The sequence below is a fragment of the Pyrus communis genome, chromosome 15 (genome assembly GCF_041283825.1).
Source record: "Pyrus communis isolate YQ-2024b chromosome 15, ASM4128382v1, whole genome shotgun sequence".
Taxonomy (NCBI): domain Eukaryota; kingdom Viridiplantae; phylum Streptophyta; class Magnoliopsida; order Rosales; family Rosaceae; genus Pyrus; species Pyrus communis.
Genome location: NC_142579.1, coordinates 29,232,755 through 29,250,380, shown reverse-complemented (window position 1 = coordinate 29,250,380; position 17,626 = coordinate 29,232,755). Strand labels below are relative to the sequence as shown.

The following is a 17,626-nucleotide window of genomic DNA, read 5'->3' as shown; positions in this document are numbered from 1 at the left end:
AAATAAATAACAATAAAAGCGAGAAAAGTCATTAAACAAGTTACAATGTAAAGTAGTTCTAATGAGACAACTCGTTAAAAGGCTCTTTGGTGAAACGTCCTTTAAACTTTTTTAGCTGCAGTCAGATCTTGTGTGAAAATAAGGATATTTGGTGAAATGTCCTTTTTCTTGATTAAGATTCACTCTCGATTTGATATTTTAAAGTTAGCGGATAATATCGTTCTTTAAGTTTATCATTTCTTCTATTAATGTAGATAATATTATTTGTTTAAAAAAAATTAGCAAATAGAATAAATTGGACCGCTTAATTTGAATTTGATTTCTAATTTTCAGCTCATTTCACATGCAGTTTCTTTCTCAAATGCCTAAATATATTTCTCTTAAATTGTCCAAATTGCTCAATATGTAGGCTCTGAAGTGTAAAATCCAGTGAGAATCTCAATTCCCGTTTTCTCGAGAAATTTCGATTTGAGGAATGATGCATGGTGCGGAATTCATGTCCTGCCACGTGCAGGTTAGTGGTCGAAAGGGCCAAAAGCATCCGCGTACGTGGCGTAAGATGATGGTACCTTGACTCGTGACAAAACAACGCGGAAAGCAGGGGACTGAAAATAGTTATCCTGCGCCTGGGCCAGTGGGCCGAGTTCGTTCTTAAAGGAGCATTTCTTTTATTCTGGATGAGGATTAAGGCATGGGCTTCCATCAAACCCAAAAATATAAAAATGCTCACATTATCCAATCAAAATAATGGTTCTAAAGTTTGGAAAATGATCATCACTGAATTCTTTTCTTAGGGATCCTAGGGATCTCGTGATCATGATCATTCATCATACATTGTGCGATCAATTTTCGTTAGATACTATTTATATTTAATTTTAAAATTTATATTTTAAAATGATTTTTGATTACACAATGTACGATGAACGATCATTATCACGAGATCCCTAAGAAAAGGATCCGGCAAGGATTATTTTCCCTAAATTTTAACACCCAAAGAAAAAAAACGTACACAAGTTATGAGTTAATCTATGGTGGAGTGATGGTGGGTGTGGATGAATGTCAGGCGTTGATTTATTTTATAATTTCATTATGTATAGACGGTTGATAATTATTCATGTACGTGTGAGCAATTGTTTTTTTATGTTTATCATACAACTTTGAAGGTTTTGAGGAATGATGATAGAGAACTTTCTTATTTCCTCTCCATCGTTGCCCTTCACAAACTTATTCCCTCAATAGTCAGTATCATGTAGAATTTATATGATCAAAGATCGTCTGTCACATTCCGGTCCGGGCGGGACCACTTCCCGGACCTGACTCCACTACCATAGCACGATATTGTCCGCTTTGGGCTTACCATTCCCTCACGGGTTTGTTTTTGGGAACTCACGAGCAACTTCCCAGTGGGTCACCCATCATGGGATTGCTCTAACCCCCTTCTCGCTTAACTTCAGAGTTCCGATGGAACCCGAAGCCAGTGAGCTCCCAAAAAACCTCGTGCTAGGTAAAGATGGGAATATACATATAAGGATCACTCCCCTGGGCGATGTGGGATGTCACAATTCACCCCCCTTAGGGGCCCGACATCCTCGTCGGCACACCATGACCAGGGTTAGGCTCTAATACCAAATTATGGAATGGTAAGCCCAAAGCGGACAATATCGTGCTACGGTGGTGGAGCGGGCCTGGGAAGTGATCCGCCTAGGACCGGGATGTGACAATTTGGTATCAGAGCCTAACCTTGACCGTGGTGTGCCGACGAGGACGTCGGGCCCCTGAGGGGGGTGGATTGTAAGATCCCACATCGTCCAGGGGAGTGATCCTTATATGTATATTCCCATCCCTACCTAGCACGAGACCTTTTGGGAGCTCACTGGCTTCGGGTTCCGTAGGAACTCCGAAGTTAAGCGAGAAGGGGGCTAGAGCAATCCCATAATGGGTGACCCACTGGGAAGTTGCTCGTGAGTTCCCAAAAACAAAATCGTGAGGGAATGGTAAGCCCAAAGCAGACAATACCGTGCTACGGTGGTGGAGCGGGGCCGGAAAGTGATCCGCCCCGAGCCGGAATGTGACATCGTCGACTTAAAATTAGTGAGGTAGAGCCCAGCAATATATATGTGTTCCATCTTTATTCGAGTGATGGTATAAATAATGCTATAAATAAATAGTAAAAATAACATTTCGAGTTGCTATCGTATCCCCTTTTAACTGTCACCAATAACAAGTTAAAAAGTTTTCAATGATCAAACATATGCATATGGCACTTGGGTATTGAAAAATAAGAAAAATGGGCAATAATTGGCATAATAAGATAAACAGATAGATCTCACAGGGTGGAGCGTCATTTTAAAATTTTGAATTGGGCGGTCTCTTTGTTGTTTTTTTTGGTAAACGTCTCTTCGTTGTTTTTCTTAGCTTTTGGTGTGTACTTCTCATGATAGCTGAATGATTAGATATCTAATAAGGCTAATCCTTGCGACTTTCTATGGGAGGAATGCTATCTTGATTCTTGCAAACAAAGTATATTTCCTGTATAATTTTTACAAAAAAGTATTCGAATCAGAAATAAATAAAATTTTATACAACAAATATACGTTATTCAAAAAAAAAATAAAGGTCAAATTTTTTTCGTGGTCCTTGTGGTGACATGACATTTTCAATGTGACCCTTGTGGTGAAAAGACTTTTAATTAAACTCTTGTGGGTGAGCCTTATTAGCAATTGAGGTACAAATTCAAACTTTCGTTAGTCTTCCATTAAATAAACTCACATGACTATCACATGAAGGGTCAAATTCGTCATTTCAATTCACATTATATTCTATTCCATGGACATCTAGTATGAGTTAAGGTTTAACGGAAATTAGATTGCATAGAAAAAAGCTTGAATGTAAATGGTGAAACTAAAAACCTGTAAAACCACGTCAATGGCTAGGAGAAGAGGTGAAAGTGAAGTTGCGCATAATTTCTTAGGTATGATTTAATTTCGTTTGGAAATCATAATACTTCTAATAAACCATTGTTTTTTTTCAATGCCAACACGTCTTTGATCATGAGTTAGATTCTTAGTCTTAGTTGGATTTTCATTTTGCATCAATTTGTACCCATTTGAATGCATATATGCCTTTCAATTTTGTCTTTAATTGGTAGTTGTCTTTAATTGGTAGTGTGGTTTGATGCACGTAGTAGTTGGCCAGCACACAACCTTTCAATTTTTTTCTTAATCTTCTTTGAATTTTAATTATTTAAGTTTCTTACGCTCTTGAAGTTCATATGCAAAGGGCAGACCTGAAAATTGAAATTTCTGCACTGCGTTTCACCCATTGTCTTCAATTCTTTAATTCTGCAATGCCTTTCACTCGTCTGAATCCATAAACTGCAATGTCGTTCACCCGTTGTCTTTAATTCTTTAAGTTATTCTTGTAAATTATCTCTCATTTTCCCTTGTTTCAATTTACTTTGTGCACTGGAATCAGATGCCAACTTTTTAACTCACAAGAAGAACAAGTATATGTCATAACTCACCAAGAAAGAACAAGCGTATACCTAAGTCATACTAGATGTCCATGGAATAGGATGTAATTTGGATTGAAATGACGTATTTGACCGATCCATGTGATAGTCACATGAGTTTATTTAACGAAAGACTAACATAAGTTTGGATTTGGACCTTAATTGCAAACAAGGCTCACCACGGGAGTTTAATTAACTAGTTTTTCATCACAAGGGTGACATTGAAAGTGGTATGTCACCACAAGGACTACAAAAAAATTTTGGCCAAAAATAAAATAACATTCCACCACCCTTGAGGAGAAAGTATTATCATCAACAACAATAAAATGTGGATGTCAGTTGTTGCTTCTAAGCTCCCTCTTTGAATTTGATTGGAGATAAAAGAGAATTATAATTTAAACTACATATTAATGTCACTTTTTTTGTTAATTAAAAGCGAGTGAAAAGATAATTTAATCTTCTACCACAAAATAAAATCGTTGGTAGTAAAGTTAAATCACACAAACAAAATTTTACTGTTCTTTTAGAAAGTCTCATCCAAGAGTGATCCTAGCATCCTCTAATTTCCCCAAAAAAAAAAAAAAAAAAAAAAAAAAAAAAAAAAAAAACTTCTCTCTCCAATTACACGTGCCTCTTTTTCTCGCCTCTCTCATTCTTATTTTAAAAACAAAAATAAAAATAGTTTCACACACAGAATGGGGCATATGCTAGTAATATATTAAGAATAAAAGTAATTTTGTTTTGGTAAACAAAACTATAAATATATAATACTTATTTTGATGCAAAGACTATAAATATTTGTTTACCACAAACAATGATAAATTAATAGAAATATTTAAAAAACATGGGATTCTGCCCCACTTTTATGTAACTTTTTTCCGAATCAATTGAATTTCTGACATTTCAAACATTCCATTATAAATTGTGCAGTACAACAGTTATATATTTTTAACCAAACAAACAAAATTATAAATCAAAATAATTTCAAATTTTACATATTAGTAAAAACGGGAAAATTAAATATCAGAATAATTCAAATTCTCATTCCATTTACCAAAAAGGAGTTGTTTGCCAAAACCATGTGAGTGGTTCTGGAAGCAAAGTATATATTAATTTAAAAAACAAAAAATGTTTCAGAAAACCAAACGTGACACCTAAATCCTGGTTTCCCCTTCATCTTCATGCAACCCTTTTGTCTCATTGAAGGCAAAATATTTATTTTGGGCTAATTACGTTGGTGCCCACAAAAACTTTTATTAGGTAGTTTGGCAAAGTTAAATCAAAATTAACTAAAAATAGGACCCCCACAACTACAAGGAGGAACATTTCATAACCTTTTATTAACCTTTTATAATCTTTTCTCCTTTATGCATGCACATGCTTATCTTTTACTTTTAAAATGAATTGGACTAATAAAAAATCAAGAGACAAAATAAATCAGAACTTGAAGGAGAAAATGTATGTGCGACTTTCTAATGATTGTTCGTTGTTTACTTATTCGGAATGAGCCTTTCGTTGATCTGATTCCCTATTTATTTTAGTATTGGATTACGAATCTTGATGTGAAACCCAAATTTTTAAAATTCCATTTATGTTAATAAATACAAAGAAATTATGGATTGGAATAATTCAAATACAAGTGTTTTAAGAAACAAAGTTAAATCAATAATCGAAATAATTCCTATACCCGTTTCTTGTGAATAAAAATGTCATATATTCGACCCCCAAATCTTAAATTGGTCTTTACAAGCTAATTTACAATCATATACCAAAATGAACCACAAGGAAAATAAACAAAAGAAAGAAGGACTAGAGTAAAAGGATACAGAAAATATAGGGTAAGTAATTAAATACAGTAAAATTCCGGGGTCTCTTCTAAATTACATACTCTTTTTTGGTTTTGTTTTTTTTTGTTTTCTTTTTCGTTTGAAAGAGGCAGCAGCAATTCAAACAGAGAGAGAAAGAGAGAGGGAGAGAGACTGACAGAGAGAGTTTGGGCGACAGAAACGCTGCTCAGAAACCTCTGAAACTCGAGAAATTTTTGGATGTTCCGGGTACACCAAAAAAATTTGGTGTACCCTCACTCATAATGGTGGACCCTACCCTCACTTTTTTTTCAATAAAATAATAAAATTAAATTTTAATGAGTGTGGGTACACCAAATTTTTTTGGTGTACCCGGAACACCTAAAAATTTTCCCTGAAACTCCCTCTTTCTTTTGGATTTGGGATTTGGGATTTCGTTCCTTCCTCATCTTTAAATTCAAAATCTTCAACACTTTTCCCCAAAATTCCAGCTCGGAATTTCAAGCTGCGGCTTGAATCGAGCAATTAAGGGTTTTGGTTGGTTCTCGATTCACCAGCAAGCTTCTAGCTCAATTCGGTAATTAAATTTTCACTCTTCATTAATTTCTAAATTCCAATTCTATTTTCAATTATTCGCAATTTCTGTGAGAAATTAGGATTCCCCAATTAATTTGAATTCTCAAAATTTGCTCCTTTAGGTGAATTTTCAGAATTGGGTTTTGCTTAATTTTGATTGTTTTTTGTGTTTCAGTTTTGAATTTGGAAATTTGCGTGTAAAAAAGTAAACGATGTTGTCAAATTGGGAAGGTGGGAAGAAGAGGGGCGGAGATTCCGGTAATCGGAAATTGTTGAATGAGATTGAGGGTATAAGCAAGGCCCTATATGCAGACAAAAAGCCCTCTAAGAGTTCACTTCCGGCAGGGAGTAACCCGTCAATGTCTCTAGGGAGGAACCGTTTACCTGACCCGAAATCGAAAAATAAGTCTGGTGGTGAAAACTTGTTAAACAAAGAGAAGAGGTCCTTTTGGAATTGGAAGCCCTTGAAGGCGATTACCCATATCCGAAACCGTAGGTTTAACTGCTGCTTTTCTCTTCAAGTCCATTCCATTGAAGGGTTGCCCTCCACTTTGAATGAGATTAGTCTATGTGTACATTGGAAGAGGCGGGATGGTATTTTCGTTACTCATCCGGCAAAGATTGTTCAAGGAACGGCAAAATTTGAAGAGAAGTTGACTCACACATGCTCAGTATATGGTAGTAGGAGTGGGCCCCACCATTCGGCAAAGTATGAGGCGAAGCATTTTTTGCTATATGCTTCTGTGTTTGGTGCACCAGAACTGGATTTGGGGAAGCATAGGATTGACCTCACGAGGCTGCTTCCCCTGACATTGGAGGAGTTAGAGGAGGAGAAAAGCTCAGGGAACTGGACGACGAGTTTCAAATTATCAGGAAAGGCTAAAGGTGGTTCATTGAATGTTAGTTTTGGGTATACAGTTCTTGAAGATAATCCCAGTGCGACAGGAAATAGCCAGAATGTTTCTGAAGCATTGACTTCAAGACACAATAACTCAAGTATAAGGCGTGCTGAAACTCTTCCTAATCAGCAGTCACAGGCCTCGTCTCAATCCGTAGAGGGCATAAAAGATCTTCATGAGGTTTTGCCAGTATCAAGGTCGGAACTTTCTAGTTCGGTAAACACACTTTATCAGAAATTTGAAGAAGAAGAGAAGTCAGATACTCCAGTTGACAAGCATCTTGATCCCATAAAAACGAGTTCTTTCCCATCACCTGATTCTGGTAAAGAAGTAGAAAATGAATGTGAAGACAAGGAATTTTCCATAGTTGAACAGGGCATAGAATTACCATCAAAGGAACTGGCGGAATCAGAAGTTGTTACACAGGCTGCTGATGCTTCTCCTGCAGAAAGCCATTTTTCTGAAATCACCGCTGGTGTACAGGTAGCAGTTGAAGCTGAAGCTGAGCTTGAATCCCAGGCCGAGGAAAAGGGTCGTACCAATGACCTTGTGGTAAGTGAGTCCACTTCCAACAGAGATGCCTTATGCACCAAAGAATCACTCATGAAAGAGCTAGAGTCTGCTTTAGGTGTTGTATCCGATATGGAGAGAGCAGCACTAGAATCTTCTCCTGAAGACCAAAGATGTTATGTTGAAGGGAAATTAGACTCGAAAAAAAATATGATGGGGAGGTCCCATAGCTTGGATGATGTTACAGAATCTGTTGCTAATGAGTTCTTGAGCATGCTAGGGATAGAGCATAATCCATTTTCCTTGAGTTCTGAGAGTGATCCCGAGTCTCCAAGAGAGCGTCTGCTAAGACAATTTGAGAAGGAAGCCCTTGCTGGAGGTTGTTCTTTGTTTGATTTTGATGCAGGCATCAGTGACCAAACAGACTATGGCTACACGCCTTCAACTGAGTCTGGTTGGGAGAATTTATCTGATAGTTTTGATTTCTCGTCTGTGATTCAAGCTGCAGAGGAAGAGCATCAGATAGCAGCTCAGGCAGTAAAAAGTAAAGCAAAGGCCAAAATGTTGGAGGACTTGGAGACAGAAGCATTAATGCGAGAGTGGGGCTTAAATGAGATGGCCTTTCAACATTCTCCACCAAAAAGTTGTGCTAGTTTTGGAAGTTCAATGGATTTGCCTGCTGAAGAACCTTTTGAATTGCCTCCTCTTGGAGATGGGTTAGGTCCTTTTCTTCAGACAAAGAATGGAGGGTTTGTGCGGTCCATGAATCCCTCACTTTTCAACGAGGCCAAAAGTGGCGGGAACTTGATCATGCAGGTTTCTAGTCCAGTTGTGGTACCGGCAGAAATGGGTTCTGGGGTAATGGAGATATTGCAGCATTTGGCATCAGTAGGAATTGAAAAGCTTTCTATGCAAGCAAATAAGTTAATGCCCTTGGAAGATATCACTGGAAAGACAATGGAGCAAGTAGCATGGGAAGCTGCACCTACTTTGGAAGGACCCCAGAGGTTTTTGCGTCTTGTTTGTACACTGGATTTTTAGTTTGAAGTCCAATACTTCCTCATCTTTGGTGAATGGTGAGTGTTGTTAACTTTATTGCATGTCGTTATTGTTGCAGGGAATTCGTGGTGCAGCATGAATCAGTTGGACAGCATACATCCGATGGGCTAACAAGAGCTAAAGGAATTTCATCTGGGCCTAAGTCTAATAAGTTAAGTTCGAGCGCAGCAGGCAATGAGATGGGCTTAGAGTATGTCTCTTTGGAAGACCTTGCTCCTTTAGCCATGGATAAAATTGAAGCACTCTCAATTGAGGGGTTGAGGATACAAGCTGGGATGTCCGATGCAGATGCACCTTCAAACATCAGCGCAGAGTCTGTTGCGGAAATCTCAGCTCTCCAGGGCAAGGGTGTCAATGTTGGTGAATCCCTTGGTTTGGAAGGAGCTGCTGGGATGCAGTTGTTAGACATAAAAGACACTGGCAATGATGTTGATGGATTAATGGGCCTCTCATTAACTCTTGACGAATGGTTGAAACTTGATTCCGGTGAAATTGATGATGGTGATCATATTAGCGAACGGACTTCTCAAATCCTTGCAGCCCATCATGCAAACTCTTTGGACATGATTCGTGGAGGGTCAAAGGGAGAGAGAAGGCGTGGCAAAGGAGCCAGAAAGTGTGGCTTATTGGGGAACAATTTCACAGTAGCACTGATGGTGCAACTTCGTGATCCACTACGAAACTATGAACCTGTTGGGGCACCAATGCTTTCTCTTATTCAAGTGGAAAGAGTGTTTCTCCCACCGAAGCCAAGAATATACATCTCGGTTTCAGAACTGAGGAAGAATAATCAAGAGAATGAAGAATCTGAGTCAGTGGGAAAAGAAGAAATAAAGGAGGAGATGAAAGATGAGAAATTGGCCGAAGTGGAAGCTATTCCTCAGTTTAGAATCACGGAAGTCCATGTTGCAGGTCTGAAAACCGAGCCAGATAAAAAGAAGCCATGGGGTACTGCAAACCAGAAGCAGTCCGGTTCCCGCTGGTTGCTTGCTAATGGAATGGGGAAAAGCAATAAGCATCCATTTATGAAGTCAAAAGCTGCTCCAAAATCTTCTGGTCCAGCAACGACAAAGGTGCAGCCTGGTGATACCTTGTGGAGCATCTCAGCACGCGTTCATGGCACTGGAGAAAAATGGAAGGAATTGGCGGCTCTAAATCCACATATAAGGAACCCAAACGTTATATTTCCGAATGAGACTCTCAGATTAAGCTGAGTGGATGCCTGGATGGTGAATCTCAAGGTGAATTTTAATTTCCAATTGGGTAGTGCTTTTGTTCTTGTCATTATGCAGCCGGGTTGTGAACGAATCAATATAAACAGGGCATTCCCCCCGGGAAGTTTGATGGCCGTGCTTGTGAGGTTCTTTCTTGTTGTCACATGAACATAGTTGACTGATAGGCAAGATGAGATGAAAGGGAAATGGTGGTGGTGTATCATCGTCTCTCCGTTGTAAATCCATGTTATGTAAGTGTACGCTTGCAAGCATTGTAATGTATGCCCATCTGAGGGAAATGAATATAAGTTTTTATCACCGTGATTTACGACGAGTATTATTCGAACTTGAGTGCAAAGTTTCGAGACCCAGTGAAGCAAAGGCTAAAACAAGTTTTTAGTCCATACACCTTCGTCCATGAATGTTGAATAGCATGGAATTTGGCCTATGTAGTTTGTAAAATTTTCCTCGAACTTATGTTTATTTCAATAGAACTACAAAGACGAAATGCAACGGGAAAAAATTGATGGACGAAAAGTGAGAATCTGATAAATTGCCGGGACCGGTGTTTAGCCAAGGAGGAAATACTTCCCGACAGTGCAACATGTGTTTAGGCATATGTTCTTAAATGACACAGCAAGGAGGTGACTAGACACGATTATTTGGTGTTGTTGGCCATGTCCCAGGTCAGCTACACACACACACACACACACAGATTTTCACATTTCACCAATTTATCACGTGGCAATAGTTGCATTTTTTAATTCCGTATCAAGTATTTGGTGGACGGTGACGCTAAATTTAGGTTTTCATGAAAGAATCTCTCATCTGAAGGACAACATAATCATAATACATTCGTACTAACATAAGTGTTTTAAATCCATACATTTCAAGAGATGAACTTTGGTATAACCGTTTGACTAAAGCAACTCTCACATTGGGTCAACTAACTTAAATCGACTAAACCAGAATTAAAAGAGTACTGTACATTTATGAGAAGTGCCCGAAATCACAATCATCACTGTCATTTCCTTGATTTCTTTTAACAAACAATAATCGTATGTAAAAATACAAAAATCAGGAATCACACAAATCACATTCAAATCAAAGCTCAAGAACTCCTTATCAACCAAACATAAGATAGCCAAAACCCTACATCTCCAAAGGATATATACTTCTAAAAAATTTACAAGGACAGAAGACAGAACACAAAACACAGAACAGCATACCATCTCCAAGCCACGAGGATTCAATTCGTGACCTGCACAATTTGAAAGGCAGCATACAATGTACTTTTATTAACAGAGGAATAGATGTACAAGACCGGAGAGTTTACCACTTCCAAGTTCCAACCCAAATCATTAGATAAGAAAGGCTACAATTACAGTATCTTCATCCAAATTTGCTGCTAGAAAACAGAGCTTCACGCGTCCGATCATATGTTCCATAAAGCTCCGGACCAAAACTTTCTCGGATACTAGTTTGGCACCCCATATCAGAACCAGATACCACGCCCGGATTAATGAATTTAGTGTCAAATGCATCTGCAATACTGCAATGACGAGTTGCAAAGCCGTAGAAAAGTGAGAGTCATTCACTTAATCCTCAGTTCTCACCTCTTCAAGTTCATCGTCTACCTCTTTTGGCTTAATATAACCATACTTTCTGAGAATCCATAGATTCATACGAATAACATTGCCAAAGAAAACAACCACCATTAAAGTCAACCATGTCAAAACTGATATCTCGGTTACCTTACGTAACAGGATTTGCACATGTACGTCATTAGGTGACATATGACGGAGAGTGATGAAATAAGTTATTACTAGTGTTGTGACAGCAACCCACATTATGACCATTTGTATCCACATCCATCTCCTCCGTTTGATAGGTAGCCCGCTAACAAGCAGAAGAATTATGCTTAGGGATGTGAGGAAAGAGATTGTGTTAAAAATCATGAATAGACCATACTCTTTTCCCTGCTTAGTTGCCATGACAGATGTTCCTACGGTGTGAGGATTCGCCACAGGGTTGCCATTTTCATCGACTTGCAGGTCATCCTGCCAAAAACCTCCTGGCGGGGTTATTGCAGCTTGGAAGGCAACAGTTGCAAGGAGAGATGCCACCACCATCAATGAACTTCTCTTCCTACCAAGCCAATCAGTAGGCTTCTTGTTCCCAGCCGGTTTCATAGAAACACTCACTCTCGAGGACAGTGCTGAGCCTCGATGTCTTGATATCTGACGTTCCTTAGTTGGAGCACGAACCCAGTCGTGCGCAATGTTACATACATCCTTTGCACTCTGAGCGCCAGCACCTCGAAGAGAATCCTCAATCTCCATATCCCTCAAATCTCTAGGACTCTGCATCAGAATGTCTAAGGCGGTAGCACTGTTTGCATTCAACGCGTTCACGTTCACTCCGGTTTTAAACAGCAAGAATTTGGTAATCTGCACAAATTCAAAACACCCTTTTGTAAAGAAAATGCAACTAACACACGAATTCAGTCCCTTTCAACAGATGCTCATCAGTAGGAAAAGATATAAATCCATTTATAATAAGCCAATTTCTAAACTTTATTAGTATCAGTAGTTTCTAAATGCTACATATTAATGTTTCCGATACGAGTTCTAGTTGAAAACTGAAACGCCTTCCGCCTTGGTATGATTGGAATGGATAAGTTTCCGTTACGACTAATCCATGTTCTACCTTCAATTCGGACAAGATTTCGAATTCGACTTCCATTTGTTGCATCAAACATACATTAATCCTAGTGAATTATCCAATCCAGACATCAAATGAGGCTTAAAGTATCTTCTTTTGCCCCCTAATCCATAACCGTTGAGCTAGCTATCATTAGCTAATATCAGTGGCGCTCAAGCGTTAATCAGTTACTAAGTTAATACGATTCAAATTGCGTACCTCGGTTTGCTTCTTGGCCACGGCAATATGCAAAACAGTGTTACCGTCACAATCCTTCCAATTCACAAAATCATCATCACTCCCAGCTGCCTCGACCAAAACCTTCAACCCCTCCAACCGGTTACACCCGACGCACAAGTGCAGCGCCGTCTCGCCTCGGTCCGTCAACGCCCGAGTCGACTCACTCCCAACTCGGACCAACTCTCTCACTACTTTAACCCGCCCCTTGGCGGCCGCTACGTGGAGCGCCGCCCTCCCGTCTCCGTTCCTCACCGCACACGCCCCCGGATCCGCCAGAATCAGCTCTTTCACAATCTCCGCGTGCCCCTTCGCTGCCGCCACGTGGAGAGGCGTTGACCCATGCGAGTCGAGCTCGGAGGCCAGCTCGGGGTTGCGGCTCAGTAACTCGGTAACAAAACCCAGGTGACCCAGCATTGAAGCTACGTGAAGCGGCGTCTCGGAGACGCAGGAGACTAAAGCTCTGTCGAGAACAAGTGGGTCTTCTGCGATCAGATCTTTAAGCGCCGCAGTGTCTCCCGCCATGGCTGCATCCAGAAGCTTCTTGTCCATCTTCTCCGCTCGTTTCTCTCTTCTGGGTGAGCTGAAAAGTTGTCAAGCTTCAAACTTTTGCAGCCACGGAATCGTACAATATATATATTCAGATCTCAATGGATGTGGTAGTATGAAAGCCACTGCTGAATAAATTAAAAAAATGAAAACCCAGAAACAAAAAATAATATTTTTCGCCTGCAGAAATTGACCAAAAGATCAAAAGTTGAAATTTTTATTTTTATTGGTCAGATTAAATTTGAAATTTGATTGGTGTTTTAAAGAGAGAGATGATGCCTTGCTTTGGTCAAACGTTATCAGGTGGAGTCGGAGGGCATTTGGGACCCTTTGGGAATGGAAGCTTCCATTTTTGGTGTTTGACCTCTATTGTGTGAGCTTATCTTGTTTTCGTCTATCTTTAGACTTAAGCTTTTTTGCCCTTAATTTACGGTCAATTAATATTTGATTAAGAATTCATTTATTTCTGTATACTATGATTCAACTCAAACTAATTCTATGATGGTGAGTGGTAGACTAGACTGGTCAATAGAACTACTTGTGTTTGATTCTTTTTTACGTTTCTACACATTGTTGGATGTTAAACGTTATTTATAAGAGATAATGATAGTTATTTGTGTCATTCGTCTTTTTACTCACTCATTTTTAACTTCCGCATGCTCCTTTCAATTTTTAATCGTCATATCGAATGAATTGAAGAATATTCAAATATGGAAATTAAAAAGAGCACGAGAAGCATTACATATAAAGGAAAATGATCCGTGATCGTGACCGTTTATCGTACATCGTGCGGTCAGTTTTCGTTAGGTACTATTTATATTTAATTTTAAATTTTAAATTTTAAAATGATTTCTGATCGCACGATATACGATGAACGGTGAAGATCACAAAATCCCTAGGAGAAGGATCCGGCAAGGATCCTTTTCCACGTATGAAGACCAAGTGTAGTGAAATGGGCTAGTTCATGATCTAAAGCCCCTAGTGCAAGCAACTGTTACAAGGCCAAGAAATAAAATTCCTCTGTACTTGAGGTACTATGTTTTCAGGCAAAAGACGATCGTAATCGGAAGCACTTCGTTCCAGCTCGAATTGCCCTTCGGATGGCTTTGAGATGGGAGTCACTTGCAAACGGAATTGTAAGGAGAAACTAAACCCTAAACCCTAATTCACCAACAAATTAAAAAACATGATCAGCTCACAAGCAAAGGGAGAACTTATTGGTTTTGTTTTTTAAACAAAATATAGGATACTTTATACTAAATTACAAGGTTTGCTACTGAAATTTCTTCTTCGTAAAGAATACATGCGTGTTTATTATTTTAGTTGTTATATTTATTAAAGGTAATTGGGGAAAGATAATTACATGTTTTCAGAACTATATCAATAAACAAGCCGAGTCGAACTGAATATCACTCTCGCTTGTTTAATTTTTTCTTGAGCTCAAGCTAGGATTGGAAGAATCTTTCCCGCTTGAAATCCAAGACATCGGAACTCCACTAGAATTTACCCTAAAACTTTCAGGAATTGTTCGAGATCTTAACCTCTTAAGTTCTTAACCCACTAAGAACAACTGCATAAAACAGTCATAGCATTGCGCTTTATAGATCCTACTAATCACGATACATTATCATCATCCGAGTAACAAGGTCCCGAAGAACAAAGTACTAAGTAGAAGGGTTATGCCACCATGGCTCATTCGCCGTAAACTTTACTAAATAGTTAGCTTAGCTCTATCCAACACGACCTAATTACAAGAGGGGCGGACGGAAAACCCCATCTTGTAATTTCAAGGCCGGACTCTCTTGTTGCTGCATGACGGGCACTTGTAGTGCTTGATGTGCTCGGCTCTGGCAGGAGTGATCTTCACGCATTTTCCATGAAACCACTTCTCACATATATCGCAGCAAATCCAAAATTCATCAGCAGCATAGCTCCCCCCGCATGCACCACAGACAGTCTTGCCGTGCTCATCATCATCATCTTCCTCATCCAGGCCCTCGTCCTCATTCTTTGGCATCACTTTTGCATGTTTGACAGATTCAGAGCCTCTCTGTCCTCAGATGGAGAATTGGCAGCAGAAACACGTAATTAATAACCAATGTAAGATAAACCCGTTACAAAACAGAGTGCGAGAGATCAAGAGACACGTAATCACTAATTAAATCTTGTTTCTAGTTGGTTAAATAGACATATAAGAGAAATTCATTTTACCCCTTTAGAGCTTGACTTAGGCCCATGGATGCTATTATTTGAAACTGATGACTTCTCCTTTGACTGTCTCTTTGCGATGACTGCCATAACCTCGAAGATAGACGGCAGATCATTCATCATATTGAAGAGACGTTCCCTGCACCAAAATTTGCAATGAACCTAGTTAGGTTATGCACAATCTAAATCGGTGTTAAATCCTACCCCCACCCTCAAAATGAATCCGCGCCATCTCTAGGCATCCTAGTACACATCAACAATCAATTTGTGTATTGTTTGCATTTTCTACTGAGATAATACCCAACCAGCAAGTTCATTAATATTACCCTGCATGACAGGTACAACAAAGGCAAATATATACGATTCTTGATTTAAAATTCAATTTAGTGCGTAGTTATTGTTTTACGAATTCATTGAAGTTCTAAATCCCCATTTCTATGAGTTCTAAATCCCACATGCTGAATTTGAACCCTCTTCAGAACTTATAACAACTTTATTTCTTGAGATTTGACAACACTAACAATAGGCAAAAGATCAGCGACAACAAGAGCAACTTCAAAACAACCTTATTTTTCATGCATAAAGAAATAAAAGCATCACACATACTCAAGAAGGGAGATCTGCGTACCTTTCAGTCTTGTCAAAACCAGATCTGGCACCAAAGTATAAGGCCACTGAAAGCAACCATGCATCACTGTGCACAGCTACCAGGGACAACCAGTCTCTTTCTTGCATTCCATCTCTGGCAAAGTTGATGCCCAAAGCAGGTTCCGGGAGCTCTGGAGGAACTTCTTCAGCAGGTAGATTAACTTCCCATTCTTCATTCGGGAATCCATACAAACAAAGATTCTCCTTGTCTGAAACATTGACGAGTCAATTACCAATTACTTAAACATAATATAGAAACACCAAATTAGGAAATAATGCAATGCGAAAGCATAAGAGCAACTGCCAACGGAAATATTCAACAGGAATTATAATCTTAATTTACAGATGCTAAAATGTCCTTCAGCAAAAAGTTACTGATATAACATATAATTGAAAAATCCTCATCAGCCTGTTCACTAGAGATAAATTATCACACAGTATCTCAACTACATTATCCAAACCCCACGACGATCTTCCAGTTCCGATGGCTAAACCCAGAAAAAAAATGTAGTGAAAGCTCTTTTTAGAAGTTATATCTTCACTACAGGCAGGATCCAATCAAATGCAACAAAGTGTAACTAGATCCAAGTTAAATGACCCCAGAAGGTAGGTTTTTGGAAACGCGATTACGAAATTACTACTCTCACTCAAATAAGGAAACCACAGAAATTCTATGACTTTCATCTCAACACAACCAAATCATAAGCATCATGTAAAAATGATGGACGAAGAACGAAACAAAGAGTAAAGAGAACAAAGCTAACAGGGCAACCTAAGCGGGAGTTTGATACCAATTTATTGTCACATTCTTTAGTGTAAATATATCGTTCTATCAAAAACAAAAATGAGGGCCAGAAATAAAAGGTTCAAGTTCTAAAACTAGAAAAATAAAGTTAGAAAGCAATAATTTTATAAAGTATTAATTTAGAGTGAACAAATTTAATAAAATTGAAAGGCCACGGACACAAAGGGAAAACAGTAATTAAACAAAAAATTTGACAAAACCAAAAAAAAAAAAAAAAAAAAAAAAAAAAAAAAAAAAACAGAGAGAGAGAGCCCTCTCACCAGGATCGCATTGCTGGTAAAAATCCTCAACATCTGCACAAAGTAAATAAATAAATTCAAGAAGAAATAAAGTTAGAAAAATAAGGAAAACATTTAGAATTTAGAATGTGAGGAAATTAGAACAGAGCCCTAACTAAACGCCAAAACGTCAAAATATTAACTGACAAAAGTTAAAAATATTAACATAAAATAAATTAAAAATTAAAAAGTAAATTAAGAAAGAAGAGAGAGAGACCAGTGGTGAGAGCTTTGATCAAGGCAGCACGACGGCCCTTGAAGTCGGTGAAAACCTCCTCCACAGTGCGCGGGCTGTACGCTGCTGTTTCTCCTCCTCCTACTACTTCCATCACCATGTCCGTACACTCCCTTCTCTCTCTCTCCCCCCTCACTCCTCAAAGCAAACTTGAGTTTAGAAAAAAAGCAGCAAGGAAGGACGACGGGTTATTTAATCATTTTATTTGTGGAGAAGCGACGGCGCGAGCAGAAAGACCCACCAAAACCCAAGTCGATAAGATCTCGTAGGGGCTACTCACGTGTCGTTATTCAGACCGGAAGAGAACCGGAGCTACGTTTGGGTACACGGTGGATACAAGGGGAGGAGCACCACCGGGACCGCCAGCTGGCACTGAGACTCAATGCGTT

General features: G+C 39.0%; 3 protein-coding genes across 3 annotated transcripts; 1 reads left to right on the top strand and 2 right to left on the bottom strand.

Annotated features, from left to right (window-relative positions):
• The first annotated feature begins 5,721 nt into the window (after nt 1-5,721).
• LOC137735936 (protein PLASTID MOVEMENT IMPAIRED 1-RELATED 1) lies at nt 5,722-9,898 on the top strand. Its single transcript, XM_068475291.2, has 3 exons — nt 5,722-5,893; nt 6,068-8,308; nt 8,419-9,898. Exons 2-3 carry the CDS (start codon nt 6,105-6,107, stop codon nt 9,572-9,574), a joined length of 3,360 nt encoding a protein of 1,119 aa, XP_068331392.2. The 5' UTR covers nt 5,722-5,893; nt 6,068-6,104; the 3' UTR covers nt 9,575-9,898.
• A 676-nt stretch (nt 9,899-10,574) lies between these two features.
• Nucleotides 10,575-13,449, bottom strand: LOC137743465 (ankyrin repeat-containing protein BDA1). The gene is made up of 2 exons (XM_088685788.1): nt 12,497-13,449; nt 10,575-12,024 (listed from the first exon to the last, which is right to left on the bottom strand). Exons 1-2 carry the CDS (start codon nt 13,064-13,066, stop codon nt 11,173-11,175), a joined length of 1,422 nt encoding a protein of 473 aa, XP_088541914.1. The 5' UTR covers nt 13,067-13,449; the 3' UTR covers nt 10,575-11,172.
• Nucleotides 13,450-14,597: 1,148 nt separating this feature from the next.
• Nucleotides 14,598-17,540, bottom strand: LOC137739553 (PHD finger protein ALFIN-LIKE 3-like). The gene is made up of 5 exons (XM_068479166.2): nt 17,220-17,540; nt 16,985-17,017; nt 15,900-16,128; nt 15,275-15,410; nt 14,598-15,113 (listed from the first exon to the last, which is right to left on the bottom strand). The coding sequence occupies exons 1-5, from the start codon at nt 17,335-17,337 to the stop codon at nt 14,850-14,852; spliced, it is 780 nt and encodes a 259-aa protein (XP_068335267.2). The 5' UTR covers nt 17,338-17,540; the 3' UTR covers nt 14,598-14,849.
• Between the last annotated feature and the right edge of the window lie 86 nt (nt 17,541-17,626).